This window comes from Eutrigla gurnardus, assembly GCF_963514095.1.
Source record: "Eutrigla gurnardus genome assembly, chromosome: 8".
NCBI lineage: Eukaryota > Metazoa > Chordata > Actinopteri > Perciformes > Triglidae > Eutrigla > Eutrigla gurnardus.
Genome location: NC_139922.1, coordinates 27,232,527 through 27,251,839, shown reverse-complemented (window position 1 = coordinate 27,251,839; position 19,313 = coordinate 27,232,527). Strand labels below are relative to the sequence as shown.

General features: G+C 43.9%; 3 protein-coding genes across 7 annotated transcripts in view; 1 reads left to right on the top strand and 2 right to left on the bottom strand.

The window, feature by feature from the left end:
- Positions 1 to 288: 288 nt before the first annotated feature.
- On the bottom strand, positions 289 to 8,153 carry LOC311017544 (YTH domain-containing family protein 1-like). 2 transcript variants are annotated; one of them, XM_084015960.1, is made up of 6 exons: positions 7,654 to 8,153; positions 6,820 to 6,844; positions 4,365 to 4,444; positions 2,117 to 3,793; positions 1,885 to 1,929; positions 289 to 1,613 (listed from the first exon to the last, which is right to left on the bottom strand). In XM_084015960.1, the coding sequence occupies exons 1-6, from the start codon at positions 7,678 to 7,680 to the stop codon at positions 1,587 to 1,589; spliced, it is 1,881 nt and encodes a 626-aa protein (XP_083872086.1). In that variant the 5' UTR covers positions 7,681 to 8,153; the 3' UTR covers positions 289 to 1,586. The 2 variants fall into 2 exon arrangements, with proteins under 2 accessions (XP_083872086.1, XP_083872087.1); XM_084015961.1 differs by having other exon boundaries at positions 2,126 to 3,793.
- A 1,351-nt stretch (positions 8,154 to 9,504) lies between these two features.
- birc7 (baculoviral IAP repeat containing 7) lies at positions 9,505 to 14,159 on the top strand. 2 transcript variants are annotated; one of them, XM_084014419.1, is made up of 7 exons: positions 9,505 to 10,331; positions 10,735 to 10,834; positions 10,953 to 11,023; positions 11,121 to 11,166; positions 11,753 to 11,962; positions 12,733 to 12,798; positions 12,866 to 14,159. In XM_084014419.1, the coding sequence occupies exons 1-7, from the start codon at positions 9,791 to 9,793 to the stop codon at positions 13,221 to 13,223; spliced, it is 1,392 nt and encodes a 463-aa protein (XP_083870545.1). In that variant the 5' UTR covers positions 9,505 to 9,790; the 3' UTR covers positions 13,224 to 14,159. The 2 variants fall into 2 exon arrangements, with proteins under 2 accessions (XP_083870545.1, XP_083870546.1); XM_084014420.1 differs by having other exon boundaries at positions 10,953 to 11,034; positions 12,866 to 13,179.
- A 1,324-nt stretch (positions 14,160 to 15,483) lies between these two features.
- nkain4 (sodium/potassium transporting ATPase interacting 4) overlaps positions 15,484 to 19,313 on the bottom strand; it is a 42,713-nt gene continuing 38,883 nt past the window's right edge. The window contains exons 6-8 of one of the 3 annotated variants that reach the window (XR_014597515.1): positions 17,173 to 17,257; positions 15,772 to 16,148; positions 15,484 to 15,681 (exon numbers count right to left, since the gene is read on the bottom strand). Coding sequence is in view for 1 of the 3 variants with exons in the window: in XM_084014421.1 (XP_083870547.1) it covers positions 16,139 to 16,148; positions 17,173 to 17,257 (95 nt within the window). In the remaining 2 variants the exon portion in view is untranslated. Of the gene's footprint in view, positions 15,682 to 15,770; positions 16,149 to 17,172; positions 17,258 to 19,313 lie in introns of those variants that run through there. The other 2 variants (XR_014597516.1, XM_084014421.1) reach the window with 2 other exon arrangements.

The following is a 19,313-nucleotide window of genomic DNA, read 5'->3' as shown; positions in this document are numbered from 1 at the left end:
CTCCGACACTGACCTGGGATCTGCTGACGGACAAAGAAACCGCATTCTGTATTTGAATGCTCCGAAATTATTTAATTTGGGGGGTTAAACATAGATATAGACGTTCTATATTGCTTGCCATGCACGGACACACACACACACACACACACATCCATTAGTGATTTCTTATTTTCTTCTCGTCTCCATTGACATACCTGAAAGTACTTTACTGTATCATAATCAATGGTTTCAGTCTAGAACAAACTTTCTTCTTTTTTTTTTTGCAACAACCAAAAAACACACAGAAACCACATTTCATTCTTTTCTTCTTCTTCTTTTTTTTTTCTTACTCGATAGTAAATCAGTTACATTAATTTTTAGGTTATACATTTTTAGGCTTTCTCCATGAATATATAGGCTCCTACGTTAAAGCTTAGCATTACGACCAACATGATAGACTTAGCAAAAACCAAATTCGAGGAAAACAAAAAGGGATTAAGACAGAATGATGGTGAATGGACAAATATGTGACCCCCCCTCCCCCCATTTAGTGGAGAAAAAAACAAACAAATGCAGAAGCGACAATTCATTCAACGTAGCAGTTACATCATTACATAATTCTGATTATAAAACAATTTAAAATGGTGGATGCAACAATTCTCTCGACTGGGTTGCGACACACAAGCAGAACTTCCCGGTGAAACGTACAAAAGACCCCTTGGAGACAAACATCAACGAAAGAAAGCAGAGCAGAGGGGTGTGAGGGATGTCAATAGTACAATTTTTGACTTAAATGGTGAGAGTTCTGGTTGTGGAGGACACATCCATTATTTCGTTTTTCCCAGAGGCCTTTGCAACTCCTCCTCAGAAATGTCTCGAGTCCCGTGTGACTTCACACTATCCCTGATTTCTCCAGCAGTGTCACTGTTTGAGCAGTTCTTTTTTTGAGAAGTCATCAATAATTAGAAAAAAAAAAACACATTAAGGCTCCAGAAAAACAGGTTTCTGAAATGAAAATTGTCAGTAGTAAGCCAAAAAATAGAGATTTTGTCAATCTGAATGAAAAATAGATAAAACATTGAAGTTTTATTATCGCGGCTCCAAGTCCGAACGTTGCCTATTGGGATCCTCCAACCCGGTTGGCACAGTTAAACCTCTGAAGCATGGCAATGTCGCCCCCAAATGGACAAACAGGGGCAGGACACATCCGTTCCTGATTGTACTGAAATATAAAGTGGCAGATTTTTTTTTTCCTCAATGGTGCAGTCAAACCCTGATTCAATTGGAAAGGAGGTGGGGATGGGCGCAGGAGAGAGAAAACCAGTCTGGTGAGAGAAGAGTACGAGATGGGAAGAAAAAAAACCTTAATTAAAGAGTGCGTGGTGGCTAGGTAATACATAAATCAGCTCGTTATCCCTGCACAAGAAGTGGGTGGTACATGGGGGGGGGGCAAAAAAAAAAAAGCACAAGTCTCGACAATGGCAGATTCACCAGGATTAAATAGAAAAAAAAATATGAAGGACTTTTGTTGCATTTTCATAATCTTCTGTCTCTTAAATCACAAGTCCTAGTGTGTAACTGTTGATCAAGCCAAGGATAAAAGTCTTCTATTGTTTACTCCTGTTTTGGCGCTCCTGTTTGGAAAAAGAACAACAACATTAGACATTCGAACAGTACGGAATATTACATTATCTAAAGTTTTATCCTCACTGTGTGAACAACACAATATGAATATTTCCCTTTAATATGAGGGGTGATATAACAAATATTCAGTGTTCCAGGGTGACTGTGTGGCATATTTGAAATTTCTAATTTTTTTGGGCAAATGAGTTTATCAAACTTTTTTACTGAAACACTTTTAAAAATATGCACGATAATGTGTGAAGGGAAAGAAACATATTTTACCTGATCCAACCGAGAGCGGTTTGGTATCGGAGACGGTTCAAAAGTCTGTCAAAAGGAGCAAATAAGAGAAAAACAAAATTAATCTTTATAGATGCAGAATTAAAGAATAGAAAAGTTAAAAAAAAAATCATGCAGAAATAAATGAGAAACACTGATATTGTAATAAATGGTGCCAGATGTGTATTTTTGGTTATTATTTAAAAAGGTAACACAGTGAGATTACTGTGCCCACCTTGCGCACCTCCTCCTCTTCCTCCTGCCTCTTCTCATAATGGGAGAAGTCATCAAAGATGGAGGTGGTGTGTTTGTAGGTGGCGATGATCTTCAGCACCTGCTTGGCCTTCTCCAGAGGAACTTCCTGGGTGTCACGCGAGTTGGTCACCGGCTTGTTGTCGTTGTTCTCCAGGCGGATGTGGCGCAGCTGGCTATTAGGCACGTCCTTGACAAACAACCAGTCCACGTCGAACTTGCCCTTCCACTTGTCCTGGGCCCAAACGCCGGCACTGGTGCCATAGTCCACCGGCGAACGCATCTCCGCCACGCCGCAGAAGTGGCCGCTGCCGTTGACGCTGAACAGAAGGTACACGGGGCCTTTGGCATTCATGGCCCGGAAGGCTGAGTCCAGCCGCTTGTTGCCGTGCTCCGTGCTGCACCAGATGGAGTACTTGATGGAGCGGTGGATATCGTCCTCAGAGTAGCTCTTAATGATGAAAACGCGTCCGTTCTTCAGGTTCCACTCAAAGTCCTTGGGGTTGTAGCTATGAGAGGCACGCAGCTTGTCCAGCACCGGGTGGGACTCCACACCAGGTCCCTGGCTGGCAGACGTTGGAGGGCCACAGTTCCCGCCAACAACCATGCCCATCATACCGCTGCCGTCATGGCCGGGGCCGCCCTGCCCGTAGCCTTGGTTGCGGTTGCGTGGGGCAACCCAACGGGTCTGGGGTTGTGGGGGCTGGGTGTGGTTTTGGTAGGGCTGAGGTGGTGGCTGATGGTGCTGCTGATGGTGCTGCTGATGGTGCTGATGCTGGTGATGGTGGGTCTGTAAGGCCATGGGCTGCATCTGGGGCTGCACCAAAGACTGGGGAGGTGGCCCCCCATGCATGGGTCCTTGCTGCATGGGGGGTTGAGGTTGCATGCCGTGAGGCATGCCGAGAGGCTGCTGTTGCTGCAGAGGAGCTGTGGCTACTTTAGTCACCGGGCCCTTGTCCCAGGTCCCGATGTTCATGTTGTGTTTGATGGGCGGCGGGGGAAGCGCTCCCCCTGGGTTGGGCATCCCCGGCTTCACCTTCGTTTTCAGCTGTTGTTGCTTGGCGGGCTTGCTGGCGATGGCTGCCCAGGAGGTGGGTTTGGGCGGCGGCATTCCGATAGGCGTGGCTCCGTTCCCAGCGGCTGCCACCACGGGTCCACCGATCACAGATCCCACGGCCTTGACTCCTGAACCCTGGCCAGTGACGTCCCCTCCGATCTTCAAGCCGACCATCCCTTGCTCCAGGCTGTTCATGCCGGGGGCTTTGTTGAGGGTGTCACTGTGAAAGCCCGTCTGGCCTTCAGGCACCAGGGTGCCCCCCAGGGAGCTCGGCGGGTAGCTGTAGCTGCCCCCGTACGCTGAACTTTGAGTCTGCTGGCCCTGGGAGCCACTCGTGCCCCAAGCAGAGAAGGCGGGGTTTTCTGGGAAAAAGTTAAACCTGTGGGGGTAGATGCTGCTTCCCAGACCCCCCGGCTGGCCGAACACCGTGTCCGGCATGAAGTGATGGTCTCCATTACTCAAGGCTCCATAGGGGGTGAGGTATGGAATAGGGGGGTCCCCACCTGTGGACCAGGGAGCCTCACTTAGGGGATACGGAAATCCAATGGAGGGGGCGTAGTAGCTGGACAGGTAGGGGTCGGTGATGGACTGGTAGCTGTTGTTCTGAATGAATGGAGGTCAGCAGAGCCACAGCGTTAGCAAGCGACTAACTTAGTCTCATGAAATCACATCATTTACATACAATCCTCATAGCCCTAGTCTATATGCATTACCTATTTTAAATAAAATGTTACCGATTATGAGGGACTAACTATTCTGCTGTAACAATGTTATGTGTAGTTAGAGTTCAGTGGTGGCTGCACTCATGTAATGGAAACATTTCTAATAACAACTGGAGTTAAAAAACTGTTAATATTAATGTTGATAGCCTCAAAATATGGTGACAGACATTCAAAGCTTTAACTTTAAAATATATCATTTAAATTGTGACAATGTGTGAAGATTGTAATTTAATACTGATTGGCAGATACATTAGTACGTTTTTAAACATTTTAATAAATGATATGCTTTGATGATATTAAAATGGTGTTTCCATTAAGATAGCTGGCCATCATTTATGTATTCACAGGATCTGAGGCAGTTTGAAACTTGTTCATATTGATGAATCCCAGATTTGTGGGTAAAACATTCATAAACAAGGTTGAAGTACAGACTGAGGTCCATTGAGCGTTACCTGAGTTGATTGACTAGTGAGGTACGGCTCAAAGTCATTGTCATGATGCGTCTCCTTCTGATGCAGCGAACCATTTTGCACTGCAAAGCAACAAAAATCACATTAATGTACATTTAACACACGTGTTGGTTTTTTGAAGACATACTGTAGATAGCAAGAGTTGTTTTTAGTTATCAAGGTGTGTTGAGTTTGAAATAATAGGATTTAAGCATTTAATCATTTAAGCTGACTTAATTTGCTCGGCCAAACCCATATACCGGTAAAAATATTCATCTATCAAATGGTTTAATCAAATCACAAGTGTAGAATTAAAATATGTCCAACCCTCTGGTATGCGTTATAATTATTAAAATAATAATTAAAATCACTGATTCATGTCAGGACCAGCCTTTCCTGGAGGTGAAGCAGCCTGTGGCTCGCTGCCAGCTAAGGCCTGCAGGTGAAGCGTGAGTCAACCTGTCACTCCACCTCCTCCTCCAACTGAGGTCAATCAAAGACGACTCCAACATCATTAAAAAACTACAATTACAAGGCCGTTACAACACCTCCGCCACCAGCAAATCATTGTTTACACATGGAGTTAGAGGCGGCATTCAGGGCAAAAAACTAAACTGTTTTGATTGCTGATTTACATTTAGACCTTTAAACCTCGGGATTAAAGGTGACGAGGATGCTGCGCTCAGCTTGGAGGGACTAAAGGATAAAAAAACATCCACGGGAGATTCTCAAACTGCTCAAAAACGGTCTGCTGTGTTTGTTTGAAACCGGCATGTTTTGGGGGAAATGAGACGAATGGATTCTGCCTTTCCTTTTCAAATGGTTTGTGCACATTACATCTGTGGTGTCAGGAGAACTCCTCTTCTCTGGTTCACTTATGTTGACGAATGTAGAAGCAGGAGGTGGATTATCTCATGTGCACAAAGCGTGGTTCACGCCCTGACAGGGTAGGGATTGAGACAGGGCCGGTGCATTTTACTAATGTGATTGGAACATCCTGAGAAGTAACGGTCGTAAGTTTTATTTTGGGCCTTTTTTAACAATTATTCCGAAGACATGGGACGACATGAAAATATCCCGTCACGATATTATCCAGACCATAATCAAAATTAAATCTCTTAAAATGGCACGCAAACATATTGGCATCACTTAAGATTTTATTTTAAAAAAATCTTAAATAAATAAATACATTTAAAGGCATAAATAAAGGATAAATACATTTCCAAATGTATGTTTTGCATCCTGTATTTTTGGGGGAGAATAAGGCTGTATTTTCCACTTACCATGATAGCGAGCTTGACAGTTTTTTCATGCCAATTGTGACAATGTTCTTAATTATCCCAATAATAGAAATGTACTAATAGGTTTATACAAAAACAAAAATCTAGACAGGACTGAGATAGACCCTGCAGCAAATTAAATTCCTACCAGATATCAATGTGACGACAATCTCCCATTTTTTTTGTGTGTGAAATAGAAAATCAACCTATCTGTCAAGGCTGAGCCAGTTAAACGTTTCACACTCGAGCGTTAGAAAACTGCAGCAACAGACGGCATCAATATTGAGCAGGGGGAAAGTGAGCATGAGCATCATGGATACTAACAGCACACAAGTCAGCTGCACTTTAATCAACGTGACTCGCGGTTTGTCCGGGGTTCCCATCGAAGTCAAATGTCAGATTCTCTGCCCGTTTCCTGATTTTCACCGACTCAAAAGCTGAATGCCATGAGCTATCATACAAATGGAAAGAGGGCCGCCTTTGTGTTGAACAGATGAAATAAAACGGCCACAGTATTTTGAGCTTTAAGTACAAAACTATGTTTTCGCTGCTTGAACAGTGCACATGAATTGTGTTATTTGTTGTTGACGAGTCGTAAATCACAGTTGAAAAAACAAGTAACCATAACAACCACTCTACGGAATAACCCGGTAAAGACAAATACAGCGTGGGAAATATTACATTTACATAAATTCCAACTCAAATTTAAACATGCCACACAGGAAATATCCCTGATATTCCCCAAGTTGACCCAAAAAATGATCAAATCCCCCGACTTTCCCGGCCTGGAAAATACTACCCGTGGGAACCCTGTATGTCTTTTCCCAGTATGTCAATTATTAAAACCCTCCTGACCCCAACATTGTTTGTGTCACACTAACTTCTGCAGAGCACAATTCACATCACAGTTCAGGCAAAGAGTTTTCCCTCTCCAGTGATGGTAAGTTTTTTAATTTAATCATCCCCCCAAAAAAATATTTTAATTTGAACCTTTTTGTGCCAAGAGACAATGTATGTTTGCAAGACATGGACTTGAAAGTAGCGTCTATATGTAGCTTTAAGAGGAAAGGCTGCCCCTTATGTAATGTTGGTTTAGTAAGACTGGGTAAAAAAAACCCAGACCAGATACCAGATACCCCCAAAAACATATTCAGTACTGTGTGATGCTCACAGCTCACCTTTAGATGCTTGTCCCTTTGATCTCTGCATCCATGTGGGATCATGAAGACAGAGAGAGAGAGAGAGAGAGAGAGAGAGAGAGAGAGAGAGAGAGAGAGAGAGAAAGAAGAGACAGATTTTAAGTACATTTGGGATTTCACACACAGGCTAATATTAGCAACGTATAGCTCAGAATCATTCAGGCTACTTCTTGAAGATACATAATGCAAACAATCACAAATAAAACACGTAACTAACGTTTCCCTACGGCGAAACCTGCGCTTAAAAAAATAAAAGTCGCGTATGTGCCGCTAGTTAATTAACGCACAACTTGGCTAGCTAACGTCACTAGCAACCACCACCTCCACCTCTTTAAAACGGCTTAATAAACGCCAACAGCGTGATGGCAGCTCATAACTTAAAGTTCCTCCTAATAGCACGAGTACATATATAATCATCCCCCAAAACAAACAAATGCTGGCGTTTGTGCAACATTTTTTATTTTTACTGGAAAAGTGCCCAGAATAAGTTAGCTCGAATCTGTGCTCAAGTTTAACGTTAGCTTCTCTCTCTTTAGCGTCAAATGCGGCTACACTGGCTGCTAAACACATCTTTAAAAACACACATTTCACAGCAATATAACGTCTAACAAAGCGACATTCCTCTTCCTTCTTCTTAAATGTACGTTAAAAGCCGTTTGGCGGAATGTAGCCGACTTGCTATCTTACCGGCTAACGTTAGCGTGCTAGCTAAGCTAAGCTACACATCCGAAGAATAGCCATAGCCCTCCCAATACAAAAAAACAGAAGATTAGCTAGCTTGCAAAGCTCTCTGCGTTGCGAGGCACATCCTACCTGAGGGTCAATGCTTGTGGCAGACATAATTCATGAAGCAAGTCCCTGGATTCTCACAGAGCCTTAGCTTGTGACTGGATTTCAAGCCCCCGTGATTTGGAGGCTAGTTGCAGTTAGCTGTACTGTGGCTAGCTTGCGCCGCTTAGCGTGTGGGCTAGCAGTTGTAGCGCAGGCTCAGCTGGTATATGTATATATATATATATAAATATATATTTTTTCTTCCGCTGTGTGCACGTATCCACAACTTGCACAGTTCCCCCTCTCAAGAGTCGCCTCTCGGATTACTGTGTCCGAAAAAGCAGCCGGGTCCAGGTTGCAGGTTTTGTTGTTGTTTTTTTGCTAAGTTAACGTTATGTTGTCGCCGGGTTGGAACCTTTAAGGAGCTTGGATGTTTTCTGCCCTCGGCCGCCTTTTACTTTGTCTTTATTATTCCGGAGAGAGGGAGAGAGAGAGAGCGCTCCTCGGTTACGCTAAAGCCCCAGTATCACACTTCCCCAATGGCTGCTGCTCTCCATCCGGGCTTTGAGCCGCCGCTTGCAGTTCACGTCGTTCGCCGCTAGGTGGCCAAAAACTTTTTGAAGCACGCATCCTTCTTTCTCTGTTCCATCTATAGAAGCATCTATTATAAATAATATAACAATGAAACTCACAGACATCCGGGTACTTCGTGTTTTTTGTTTGTTTGTTTAAAAATAACGAAGAAAAAAAGCACTTCCATGTTCTTACCTATAGCACTTTGATCACATCACTGTTGTTCTTAAGGTATGTTTGCTGAACAGCTACTACTTCACTCAGACAAGGACCTAACACTTATTTCTAGTTTTTCACTCTTACTTTATTGACAATGATATGTTGTGGTTTCTTTCTTTCCACAAATGTACTTATTGTAAGTCGATTTGGACAAAAGCGTCTGCTAAATCCCCTAAATGTAAATGTAAATGTAAGTTTCTTTGGTGCTATTTTCTTGCAATCTGCAAACAGCACCATGGGGGGCTATCAGCAGACTGCTGGTTGGCTGCAGGGTCCCTTAGAATCTAGATCTGATACAGTTTAGCTCATGTGAGACTTATTGGTATGTAAAAATAGATCACCAAAAACAAAAACCCACAGTAAACCCACAGTGCAATGATAGAGGTTTTCATTCCAATCCATGGGAGTCGGACCCATTGGAAATTCCCACCCACTTATAAAAATCATTACTTACAACTAAGTGTTGTTGGTAACACTCTACAATAAAAAAAAATGAAAAAAAAATAAAAAGAATATGTGTGGACAGTGAAAATATTTAACTTTACATGTTCTCATCGTCAACATAAATCCATATTAAATGTGTGAAAAGGAGGAAAAGTAATAATTCCTCAGATCAACTGACGAGGAGGACGTTGTTGTTTTGGGATGTTTCGACCGCATCCTTTACCTGAGGGGAATTACCCACAAATCATAGCGGTTGTGACGTTAAACACAGGGTTTCCAGCCCTGAGAAATTAAATAAAAAGGGAACCACACATGGTAATGGAACAACATTTCAAGTGTTTTTTTGTTTCAAATAAAGTTTCTTTTATTGGAGTCTCTACCTTTTGTTTCCAAAGATACACTAAATTCTGTCAAAGGTCAAGCAATCTGTTTATAGCTGAATTAATTCAGGGTTTATCAGCTCATACTGACAGTTTAAAGAACAGATCATTTCCCATCTTTATCTGTTGTTTTGACTCCATTTCAAATGTTAACACCCTGATTTGCAAAACGTATTAAAATCAATTGACCAGACACAGAACCTTTGAGTACTGCCAACACCAACAGGATCTACATTTAAAAAAATAAATACAAAAATGTGCTTGTAAAACCATGAAAGGTCAAGTTCTAGTATTATTAATAACCCTTCCACATCCCGTTTGGTTGCCATAGTATTCTACTGAAATGCTTTCCATGGCTTTTCCCTAAGAGGCGGAGCCACGTGGCGTGTTCAGCCTTTCATTCATTCAAGGATCAATGAGCATACGTTCTGGCATTCAGTGGCTTTTCTGGAAAGCCGTCTCCCGTAGGCCGCCGTGCAGGCCCCCTGCAGCTGCACTCATTATTTCAGCTGGTCGGCAGCGCTCACCTTCAGTTCGGCGCTCCACTATGGACCGCAAAAGGGATGACTGGCACAGGACGAGACGGCAAAGAAAAACCTACCTGCCACAGAATGACGGATGACAGGAGCACCACGCTGCACATCCTGGAGGAGCCTCAGATGCGACGGGAGGGCGAGCGGCTTCGAACTTTTCAGAGCTGGCCGGCAGATGCGCCTGTCACATCTGGAGACCTGGCCAAGGCGGGCTTCTTCTTCCTGGGCCCTGGGGATAAGGTCCAGTGCTTCTGCTGCGGAGGGATCTTAAGATGCTGGGTCCACGGCGATGGACCGGCCGCCGAGCACAAGAGGCATTTCCCCGCTTGCAGCTTCATCCTGGGCCGAGCCGTGGGGAACGTGCCCATCCAGGCCGGGTCCTCCGACTCCGTGGACGGCCAGCTGTTGAGCCAACTCCAGAGGATGACTATGGACGACCAGGGGACCGCCGGGCAAGCGGTCTACCCGGAGATGGAGGTCGAGGACTCCCGGCTCACCACTTTCCACAACTGGCCCACCGAGGCCTCGGTCCAGCCGGATGTTCTCGCCAGAGCCGGGTTTTTCTACACAGGTACGATCAAACTTTTCTTTTTTTTAAATCCTCCTTCTTTAATGTACTTTTTGCCAAACCAGTAAATAGTATAATCCAGTGAAAATATTCTGCGCTGACCCAGTCGCTGCTAGAGTGACCTCTCTCTTTGTGAGAGAGTTCAGGGCACAATTGTCCCGCTGAGTCATGGCGTTGTTGGAGAGAACAACCTGGACAACGCTGGGCCGGCGAGAGGAGAAGGGCTGCACAGCTTCAGGCAACGCACAGAATAAACCCAACAGGAAATCATGCACTGGAGTCACCCGGCAGCCGCGGGGGAGGGGGGGGGGGGGGGGGGGGGGGCTGATGGGTTGTGTAATGTGACTTTTTCAGGTGATATTGAGACCTATAGAGGCCAGTTTCTCACGCTCGTTCATCCCGACAGGTCACGGCGACAACGTGAAATGCTTCTACTGCGACGGCGGGCTGAGGAACTGGGAGCCGGGGGACGACCCCTGGCAGGAACATGCCAAGTGGTTTCCACGGTAACAGCAGGACTTGTCACAAAGGCAGCTACAAAAGACATCGGTTGAACATTTGCGTGTGAAATTGTTGTATAAATGGTGTCACTTTACTTAAAAACACAATTTCTCTGTTTCTCAGATGTGAGTTTTTGATCCAGGCCAGAGGCCAGGATTACATCAGCAACATCCAGGACGCTCACTTCCATCTGGGTGAGACCGTGGTGAGAACCTTTATCTCTCTTGGCGTTTCCACAGCATTTAAAACCGGCTCTCGTTGCAAAACTCAAAGTCGGATCTCTCTTTCTAGGGTGGATCGCAGACGTCGACGGGCACCGACCTCGGCTCCAGGAACGGTAAGTCGTCTAAACTAGGAAACAAGGCGGGGGGGGCGGATTGTACCAACAAAGAGAGGCCACAAAGAGGCCTCGGCTCCTACCAAGCAGACCTGGAGAACCAGATCCAGGCCTGCTTTGATGCCACTAATTATCCTTGTGTACTCGGCGGTGCAAAGAATCAGAGTGTCAACATTCGCTCGCGCTTTTTCACACAAAAGGAAGAAAAGGTGAAGCAAACATTGTGAGTCGTCGTCGGTTTGTGCAAACAGAGGAAATGAAAAACCTCCAATCAGGTGACGTGTTCGTAACAAAGACCTCGCCATCGTCGCAGCACTTAGCGCCTGACGTTAGGTCGCCTGTGGACGACGGCGGCTCCGACGCGTTTCTTTAGAATGGCGGCTGAAGGTGAAATAACTCGATTTAAATTGAGCTAATGTTAGCTGTAATTAGGGAGCGCCATGGGAACCGTTTGTTGGCTCATAATTATTATAATTATTCCATATAATGAAGGCATTAGGATTAGAGCAGCAGGTCTGTGGTCTGAAATGTTAATGACAGACGGAAGACACTATCACCTCCTGGTCTTCTCCCCCCTCGTCTCCAGATGTGGTCGGAGGTCTGGCGGCCTCCTCCGCCATGCTCTCCCCAGTGGTGCAGACGGTGCTGCAGATGGGCTTCGAGTCCGGCCTGGTGGAGAGTCTGGTCCAGACCAAGTACCTGCTGACGGGTCAGCACTACACGTCGGTGTCCGACCTGGTCACCGACGTGCTGCAGGCGGAGCAGGAGGACAGACAGAGGGCGCCGCAGAGCAGAGGTAACAGGCGGTGGCGAGATTGGGCTTTCGATCGCCTCTCAACATGGCGGCATAGAAATGTCAAAGGTCAACTCTACATCCTCACAAAGCTAACAGTCGTTAGCTGCTGTGCTAATGCTCTGAAAGTGAATATGATGAGAGCGAGGCAGCAGGAGAAACGTTATCCAGGAAGGTTGGATAATTCTGGTTTTTATTAAGTAAAAGGCCTTTATTAATATAAAAACATGGTGTTGCATGCACTCAGTACTCATAGTACTCATTCGTAGACCATATTAATAAAGGTCTTTTATTAAAAAAAAAAAAAACCTTGCAATCTGTAACCACACCACTAGATGTTGCCAAATCCTACACACCCTTTAAGTACATAGACTTCTCTTTATTGATCGCAGCTTACAAAACTTAGTAATATAAGAAAATAAGGAAGTATAAACAGTAAACAATAAACTCTTAGCTAAATATGTATAAAGTATATAGATAAGAATACAAGTAAAATAAAAATAAGTTAAGTGTAGAGAACTGTATAGAGGATAAATATAAATATAGATCAAATATATAGGACATTTTGCTCATGATGCTGTTATTTATATATACAACTTTAAATAAAGGACTCTAGTTTGTAATAAGTATTCTCTCCGTTGCTGTAGTGGTACTTTTACTCAAGTGAAGGATTTGGATACTTATTATTTTTGGACTAACTGACATGAGAAAAAATGAGCAATAACCAGTCAGTTTGTCGTGTGTTTGACCTTTGACCGTCTTCTGTCCTTCAGAGACGGAGACGAGGCAGGGCTCCAGCGCCGCAACCGTGAGGACACAAACACCCATCAGAGAGAAAGGTCAGAGGTCAACAACACGTATCATCATGAGTATCACCAACGAGTTACTGACATGTTTGTCCCTCAGTGAAGGACCCGAGCCCGGAGGAGCTGCTGAGGCAGCTGCAGGAGGAGCGCACCTGCAAGGTGTGCATGGACAAGCTGGTGTCCATCGTCTTCATCCCCTGCGGCCATCTGGTGGTGTGCGGCGACTGCGCCGCCAGCCTGCGTCACTGCCCCATCTGCAGAGCCGTCATCAGGGGCAGCGTCCGAGCGTTCATGTCCTGAGGTTCCTTCCCTCCGCTGCACTCGTCTCACCTTGTGAAGAGGATTTTTCCTATAATAAACATTTAAAGATGCTCAATGTTCTCGTTATTTTTGCACAAAGAGACGACGCGTCGTTTAAAAGAGCACATTCTTTTATTAACAAACACCTATTTACATGAACACAAAGCACAGTTCTGGATACATAGGATTACACAATCAGGTCACATGGGCTCGGCACAAAATAGAAGAGAGACGTACAGAAAACAACAAAAAGACCTTCCACTTATACAAAGACAAAGAATCCTCTACAAACGGGTGGAATGTTTCTCAGTGGAGCACATGAACACGGAACCCATCGGGTTCAGCTGATTCCAGTCGCCGGGCGGTTTTCGGAGGAAGAGGAGGAAGTATTGCACTGAGAGGAAGACGGGTTTTTACACAGTAATACTGATTATGTTACAATCGCTCACACTCGTAGGAATAAAAGACGCTAACCACGAACACACAGGGAGAACCCTCATTGGTTCTTGGTAGAATCTTTTGTAAAGGTTCCACCTAGAACGCAACGTAAAAGGTTACACATAGAACTATGGCTGGGGGATGAGAAAATAAAATATAATCAAATACCTGCTATTTTAAGGGTTGACTATTGGTGCTTTTACAGAATAATTAGACAGATTTTTGAACTAAAGAACCACTAGAACATTCTGGTAAGTTCTTCACTTTACTGTAATGCTGCCTTTAATACAGGAAATAAAACAATGCGATATGATTTATGTCATTATTATCATAGTGTGTCAATGTATTACCCAGCTCTAACTAGAACCATCTATGAAAGGTTCCAAGGCTTTCATTGAGAACCCACCCATAGGGTTCTACAGAGAACTTGGATTCTGGGCAGCCAATCTTTGGTTGAAAAGGGTTCTTGATGGAACCCTTAATCTGACAAACAAGCTGAGAACAAATCCTTTTCTTTAAAGAACAGGTTGTTCAGAATCAGGCATGGGACGATATAAGAATTTCATTTCAGCATAATCAACCAAAATAGTTGCGATTCATGATATTATCCAGATGTGTGTGTGTGTGTGTGTGTGTGTGTGTGTGTGTGTGTGTGTGTGTGTGAACTTAAAAAAGACAGAACTTATTCTGGTGGTGGAACATCGAGCATCACAGAGGATCTGACACACAGCAGGATATTTTTAGATGAAGACGATAAAAACGAACTGAGAACAGAATGAAATTCTTTGATCACTTCTCTTTTGATTCCTTCCCCAAAAAAAGAAATTAGCTCAGCAGACGACGTCAAACGTCAGAAGGAAGAAATAATGTGGTTTCAAACACAGCGGGAGAGAAATAAAAAGATGCTGACCTGAATGATGAAGAGTAACTCCTACATGACCATGACTGTACAAAAACACCTTCTATGAGGCCCGGCCTAAAAACGCATCATAAACATACTTAGAATGTGATTAAATCAGCTTCTAATTACATTAAAAACACCTTTAAATATTCAGAATGCTTAATAACAGATAATAAACACATAATAAAGCATTTCATTACAAGTGTGACATCATCACACTATATTATAACTCCCATAGTTGCCATACATTATAATCTATTCTAACCGTTCCTGCCATTTAAAGCAAAAAAATGACCACTTATTATCACATTTTAATTAAACTAAACAGTGATTATGGCGATTTTAAATGTATTACAACTATGGGAGTTATAAAACATCAAGTATGAACATACTTCAATTTAAAAGTCATTATAAAATACCTCATAATGAATATTTAAGAGTGCTTATAAGTACTTATATGGTGCTAAAAAGTGATTATAACACATTGTACGTATGTTTATACAAATATGCATCACAGATAAGTTTTATCAAATATACTATTTAAGACAATCAAAGTAGTTTTAGGAGCCTTGCAACCTGCACGTGAACACTTTGAACAGCAGAGGGCAGCAGTGATTCACACAAACCAGTCAGGAGGAGATCCGACTTCAGCTCTGACATAAAAACTAAAAAGTGCTACCAACCAGTTTAGAAAGAACAAAAACAGCTTCCACTTCCTGTTTGACCGGCTGGTATTCAGCCGGTCCAAATACATCAGTTTTGCTACATTTCTTAATTATGATATTGACATAATTACAATACAAACCCTGTTTAAAAAAACAACACATGCTAGAAAACAGTCACGACGGAGGCTGTGTGTCGGGTGAGAGGAGGGGGGCTGAACACCTTCCAGAAATACTGGGAAAAAAACCCAAATAAGACCAGAAATAAAAGCAAGAACGTCTCTTTGCATTTGAACGCCTCATCCTCTTCAACCCTCTTTTTGCAAATCCCCCCTCCCTCCTTGTTTCATTATTTACATTTTCTATTTCTGACAGACGCCCCTGTAGGTTTGGTGCTTTTGTGTCTCCCCCCTCCCTCCCCCCCCCCCCCTCACCCCTTCCTGCTCAGCTTGTGTATTTATGCACACGGATCCCGGCCTAAAGTAAACAGGCGGCCGCACAATAGCTCATTCCACAGGCTCCACTGTAACTCAGCCCCCCGGCCAAGATCTGAAACCAGCAATAACATGCTAAATCACCGAGTCCTCCAAGACACAGCACCACAGACAGGCAGCCCTCATTACACACACACACACACACACACACACACACACACACACACACACACACACACACACACACACACACACACACACACACACACACACACACACACACACACACACACACACACACACACACACACACACGTATTTCTGTACATGTTGTGTACAGTCTGGGGGAGTATGAGACCAGGATGGGGCCGGTTCACAGCGATGGGAGAGAAAATGATTGATACGTCCTCTAAACACAACAATATGAGGCTATTGTTGCGCTGTAATACCCCCCCCCCCCCCTCTTTTTTTCCTGTAACCTGCCTCTCTGGAAAACAATGGACGCAGACTGCAAAGTGTTGGTTTTTCTGGGCTGCACACCAGAACCGGCGCTGAAATCAAAAGGGAGGGGGCAGCCATTTTTCTGTGGGAATCTGCCACGTCACCCCCCCGCCGCCGCCGCCGGGACGCCGTCTCATTTACGTAGACCTGCGGGTTGAAGGGAAGGAGGGTTAGAAGAACACCTGGATGGATTTCTACTTCCTGTCAAATATTCACTTCACGACCATGTGACTTCCCAGACTTATTGTTATTAAGCTGCCTGCTCAACCTAATGGATTAATCTGATTTTAGACCTGCTTTTGTGTGTTTTTCTCCATGTGCTTCATGTATACACACACACACACACACACACACACACACACACACACGCACACACACACACGCGTTCCCCGAGGCGCTCTGACAGGATGAAGCATGTTTTGGGAGATACGTCGACTCCTCCGGTCGACAGAAAGCTTGCTGTCAGAGTGGTTTGGGAGAAAGCTCTGGAAGGAGCCAGTAAGAAGGCCTTGAGTAGGGATCGTTAATTAACAGTTAAAAAATCAAGGTTTAACCTGGAAGAGGAAATGATTACATGTCAGGACGATGGGGCCAAAAGCTCGGGATATTGTTCACGATCCTGATCACAATAAAGTTTATTTTGTATCTTAATAACAATATATATCATGATATAGGTCATTTCATATCCCGAGAACAATGTATTACGATATGTCATTTAATTTAATAATGATAAGGTTATTTTATATCTTGATAACAATGTATATCACAATATAGTTTATATAAAATACATAATGTATATTTATTTAGTATCTCCATAAAAATAAATATGATAACATTTCATTTAGAAATAACAAATCATTTCATATCTCGATAACGATACACATCCTTTAATGAAATAAATCATACATCTGTTTGGAATAACCCTCTGGTAAAGTCTGTACACTCTGGTGTGTTGAATTAAATACTTGGATTTTCTCTTGTTAGTGTGTGACAAACGTAATTGTGTATCTCCATATGTGAGTTCATCACGATTCCATTAAAGATGAGGAATCATCGCTCAGCCCCCCCGATGACACCCAGGCAACGAATTGGTGCAACAAAGACATTCCCCACAACAAAGGCAACGGGCAACGTGAAGCCCCGGCTCACGCGGACAGGTGTTCATACTTACAGGTACATGGGCTTTAAGAGGAGATGAGATGGTTTCTCATTGACATGGTAGAGAGGGAATGGGTCAAATCCACCAATAAAATCAACTGGAAACAAAAAGGGATTAAAACACATGAATTATGGAGCAAATCAAAGACGGACAATAAGAAACAGAACAGAAGATGGGAACAAAAACAGCTTAATGAGAGGTGGAATGGAAACTAAAGAGTGTAACGAGGCTGATGGGAGGGTTCGACGTGGTTTTAACGGCTTAACAAGGTGAGAGCCAACGCTTTCATTTCCTATCACCGAGGAGCAGAGGTGACCTTCAGAGACGAGATGCTCCACCCTTCCTGCTCATTCGCTCACTGAAAGAGTCAAAGACTGGAGGCGGCGTGCAGACGGGCAGACGAGCGGACCGGCGTTCGATGCCGGAGGAGGAAAGATGTACGGACGCGCCGCAAACAAAAAGTACAGAGATATTCTTTTGAGAAGAAGGCTGTAGAGGGGACACAAAGGCTGAGGGGGGAGGGGGGGGGAGTCATGCTCGTCGGTCTGACGGACAGAGAGGAGGGAGGGGGGGTTAAGTTGGAAGAGCCCATGAGAATGAGGCCAGCATGTCCAGGAGCTGTGGAAAGTGAGATTGAACCTGACTCAGTGGAACAAAAAGACACCACACAAACAGCGGATACTGTTTTCTAGAGGATAACCTCAAAAAAACACACAACTGGCAGATCTGGGATCAGTCTGGGAACCAAACAGCCGTAGGGAGGAAACAGACACCGGCCAGCTGTGGAAACTATCCTGGAAGGCCAAATCAGTTGCATCCTGATAAGAGGAGGCAGCGGTGGTCTGCTGAATACAGATAGGTAGGCAGGATGGGGGGGTTCTCATCCAAACACCACCAGGGACCCGTTCCCTGAGTGAGCAGCGAGATGGAGAACGCACTAACATGATAATGGTGGCTGCCGTTTTTAGACACTCAATCAGTCCGTCTGTCTGTCTGTCTGTCTGTCTGTCTGTCTGTCTGACACGGTCGGTTCAGAGCAGAAAACGACTGCAGGGGTATTTATGTAATTTGACTTATTGATATGATTTATTTACTCGACCTGTATCGAGATGGGAACGATTTTGTCGATCACACAAAAAGCACCATTTTTAATCTTTTTGCAGAAATGTTTTCATAAGCTTCCTGGAAATAAGAACAATAGAAGCATAAAACATTTCTAATTTCTAACAAAAGAAATCTTAGTCGACTGAGACCAAAACAGCACAGCCATAGAAAAGAAAACAGCAAAAATGTATAAAATAAAAAATATGTTCGCTGCTGAAATGATTCTTCATCCTCTATTTAAAATCTTGCTTATGAAATCATCGAAAATGAAATAATAGGAGCTCCCTCCTACAGACTTTATTTAATTGCATTCAAACCTTTTTTTCCCACTAATGTTTTACACAGAAAGTCTAAAGATCTGGTTTCCAATGGCTTAATTCTGAGTTTTCCCTCCCTATATGACCCTCCAGGCTCTGTGCTTTTTATTTTTTCCACCTACCATGACTCTTAACAAGCAAACACTTTGAAAATGAATGTAAAAACCTTTTTAAATGATGGTGGAAAGCTGCAAATAAGCGGTTCATTCTCAATAGGGGATTCAAGCACTTCTCTATTGACTTGGCATCTCAGTGTGGATGGCAAACTTTTAAAAACAGAATCACAAAACAGCCAGTTTCCCCACAAAGCGGTGCATTCAGCTCTGAAGTGCGGATAACGGCGTTGGAAAACAGATATTGGCAAGTGATCGGTGCATGTGATCCCATGAGACTGAAAAGCTCAGTTTATGAGCTGAGCAAGAAATAAAAGATATGTAGGTCAATAGTGTCGACGAGTAATGTAGCACGATTACGTCTCAGTCCGAGTGGTTGGAAGCAGAGGATTTGGACTGAAGCGGGAGGCACGACTGCCAATTTATAGTCAATTTACAGGAAACTGCTGCATCTCCCAAAGCACAAAACACCGGCTTCATCTAGAGCTACATGAACAAACCTTTCTTTGCTTCCGACATCCATGCTTCATTCCTCCCTGCTGGCCACCAGGGGGCGACTCCTCTCTGGTTGTATAGAAGTCTGTGAGAAAATGGTCCTACTTCTCTCTGCTGGCCACCA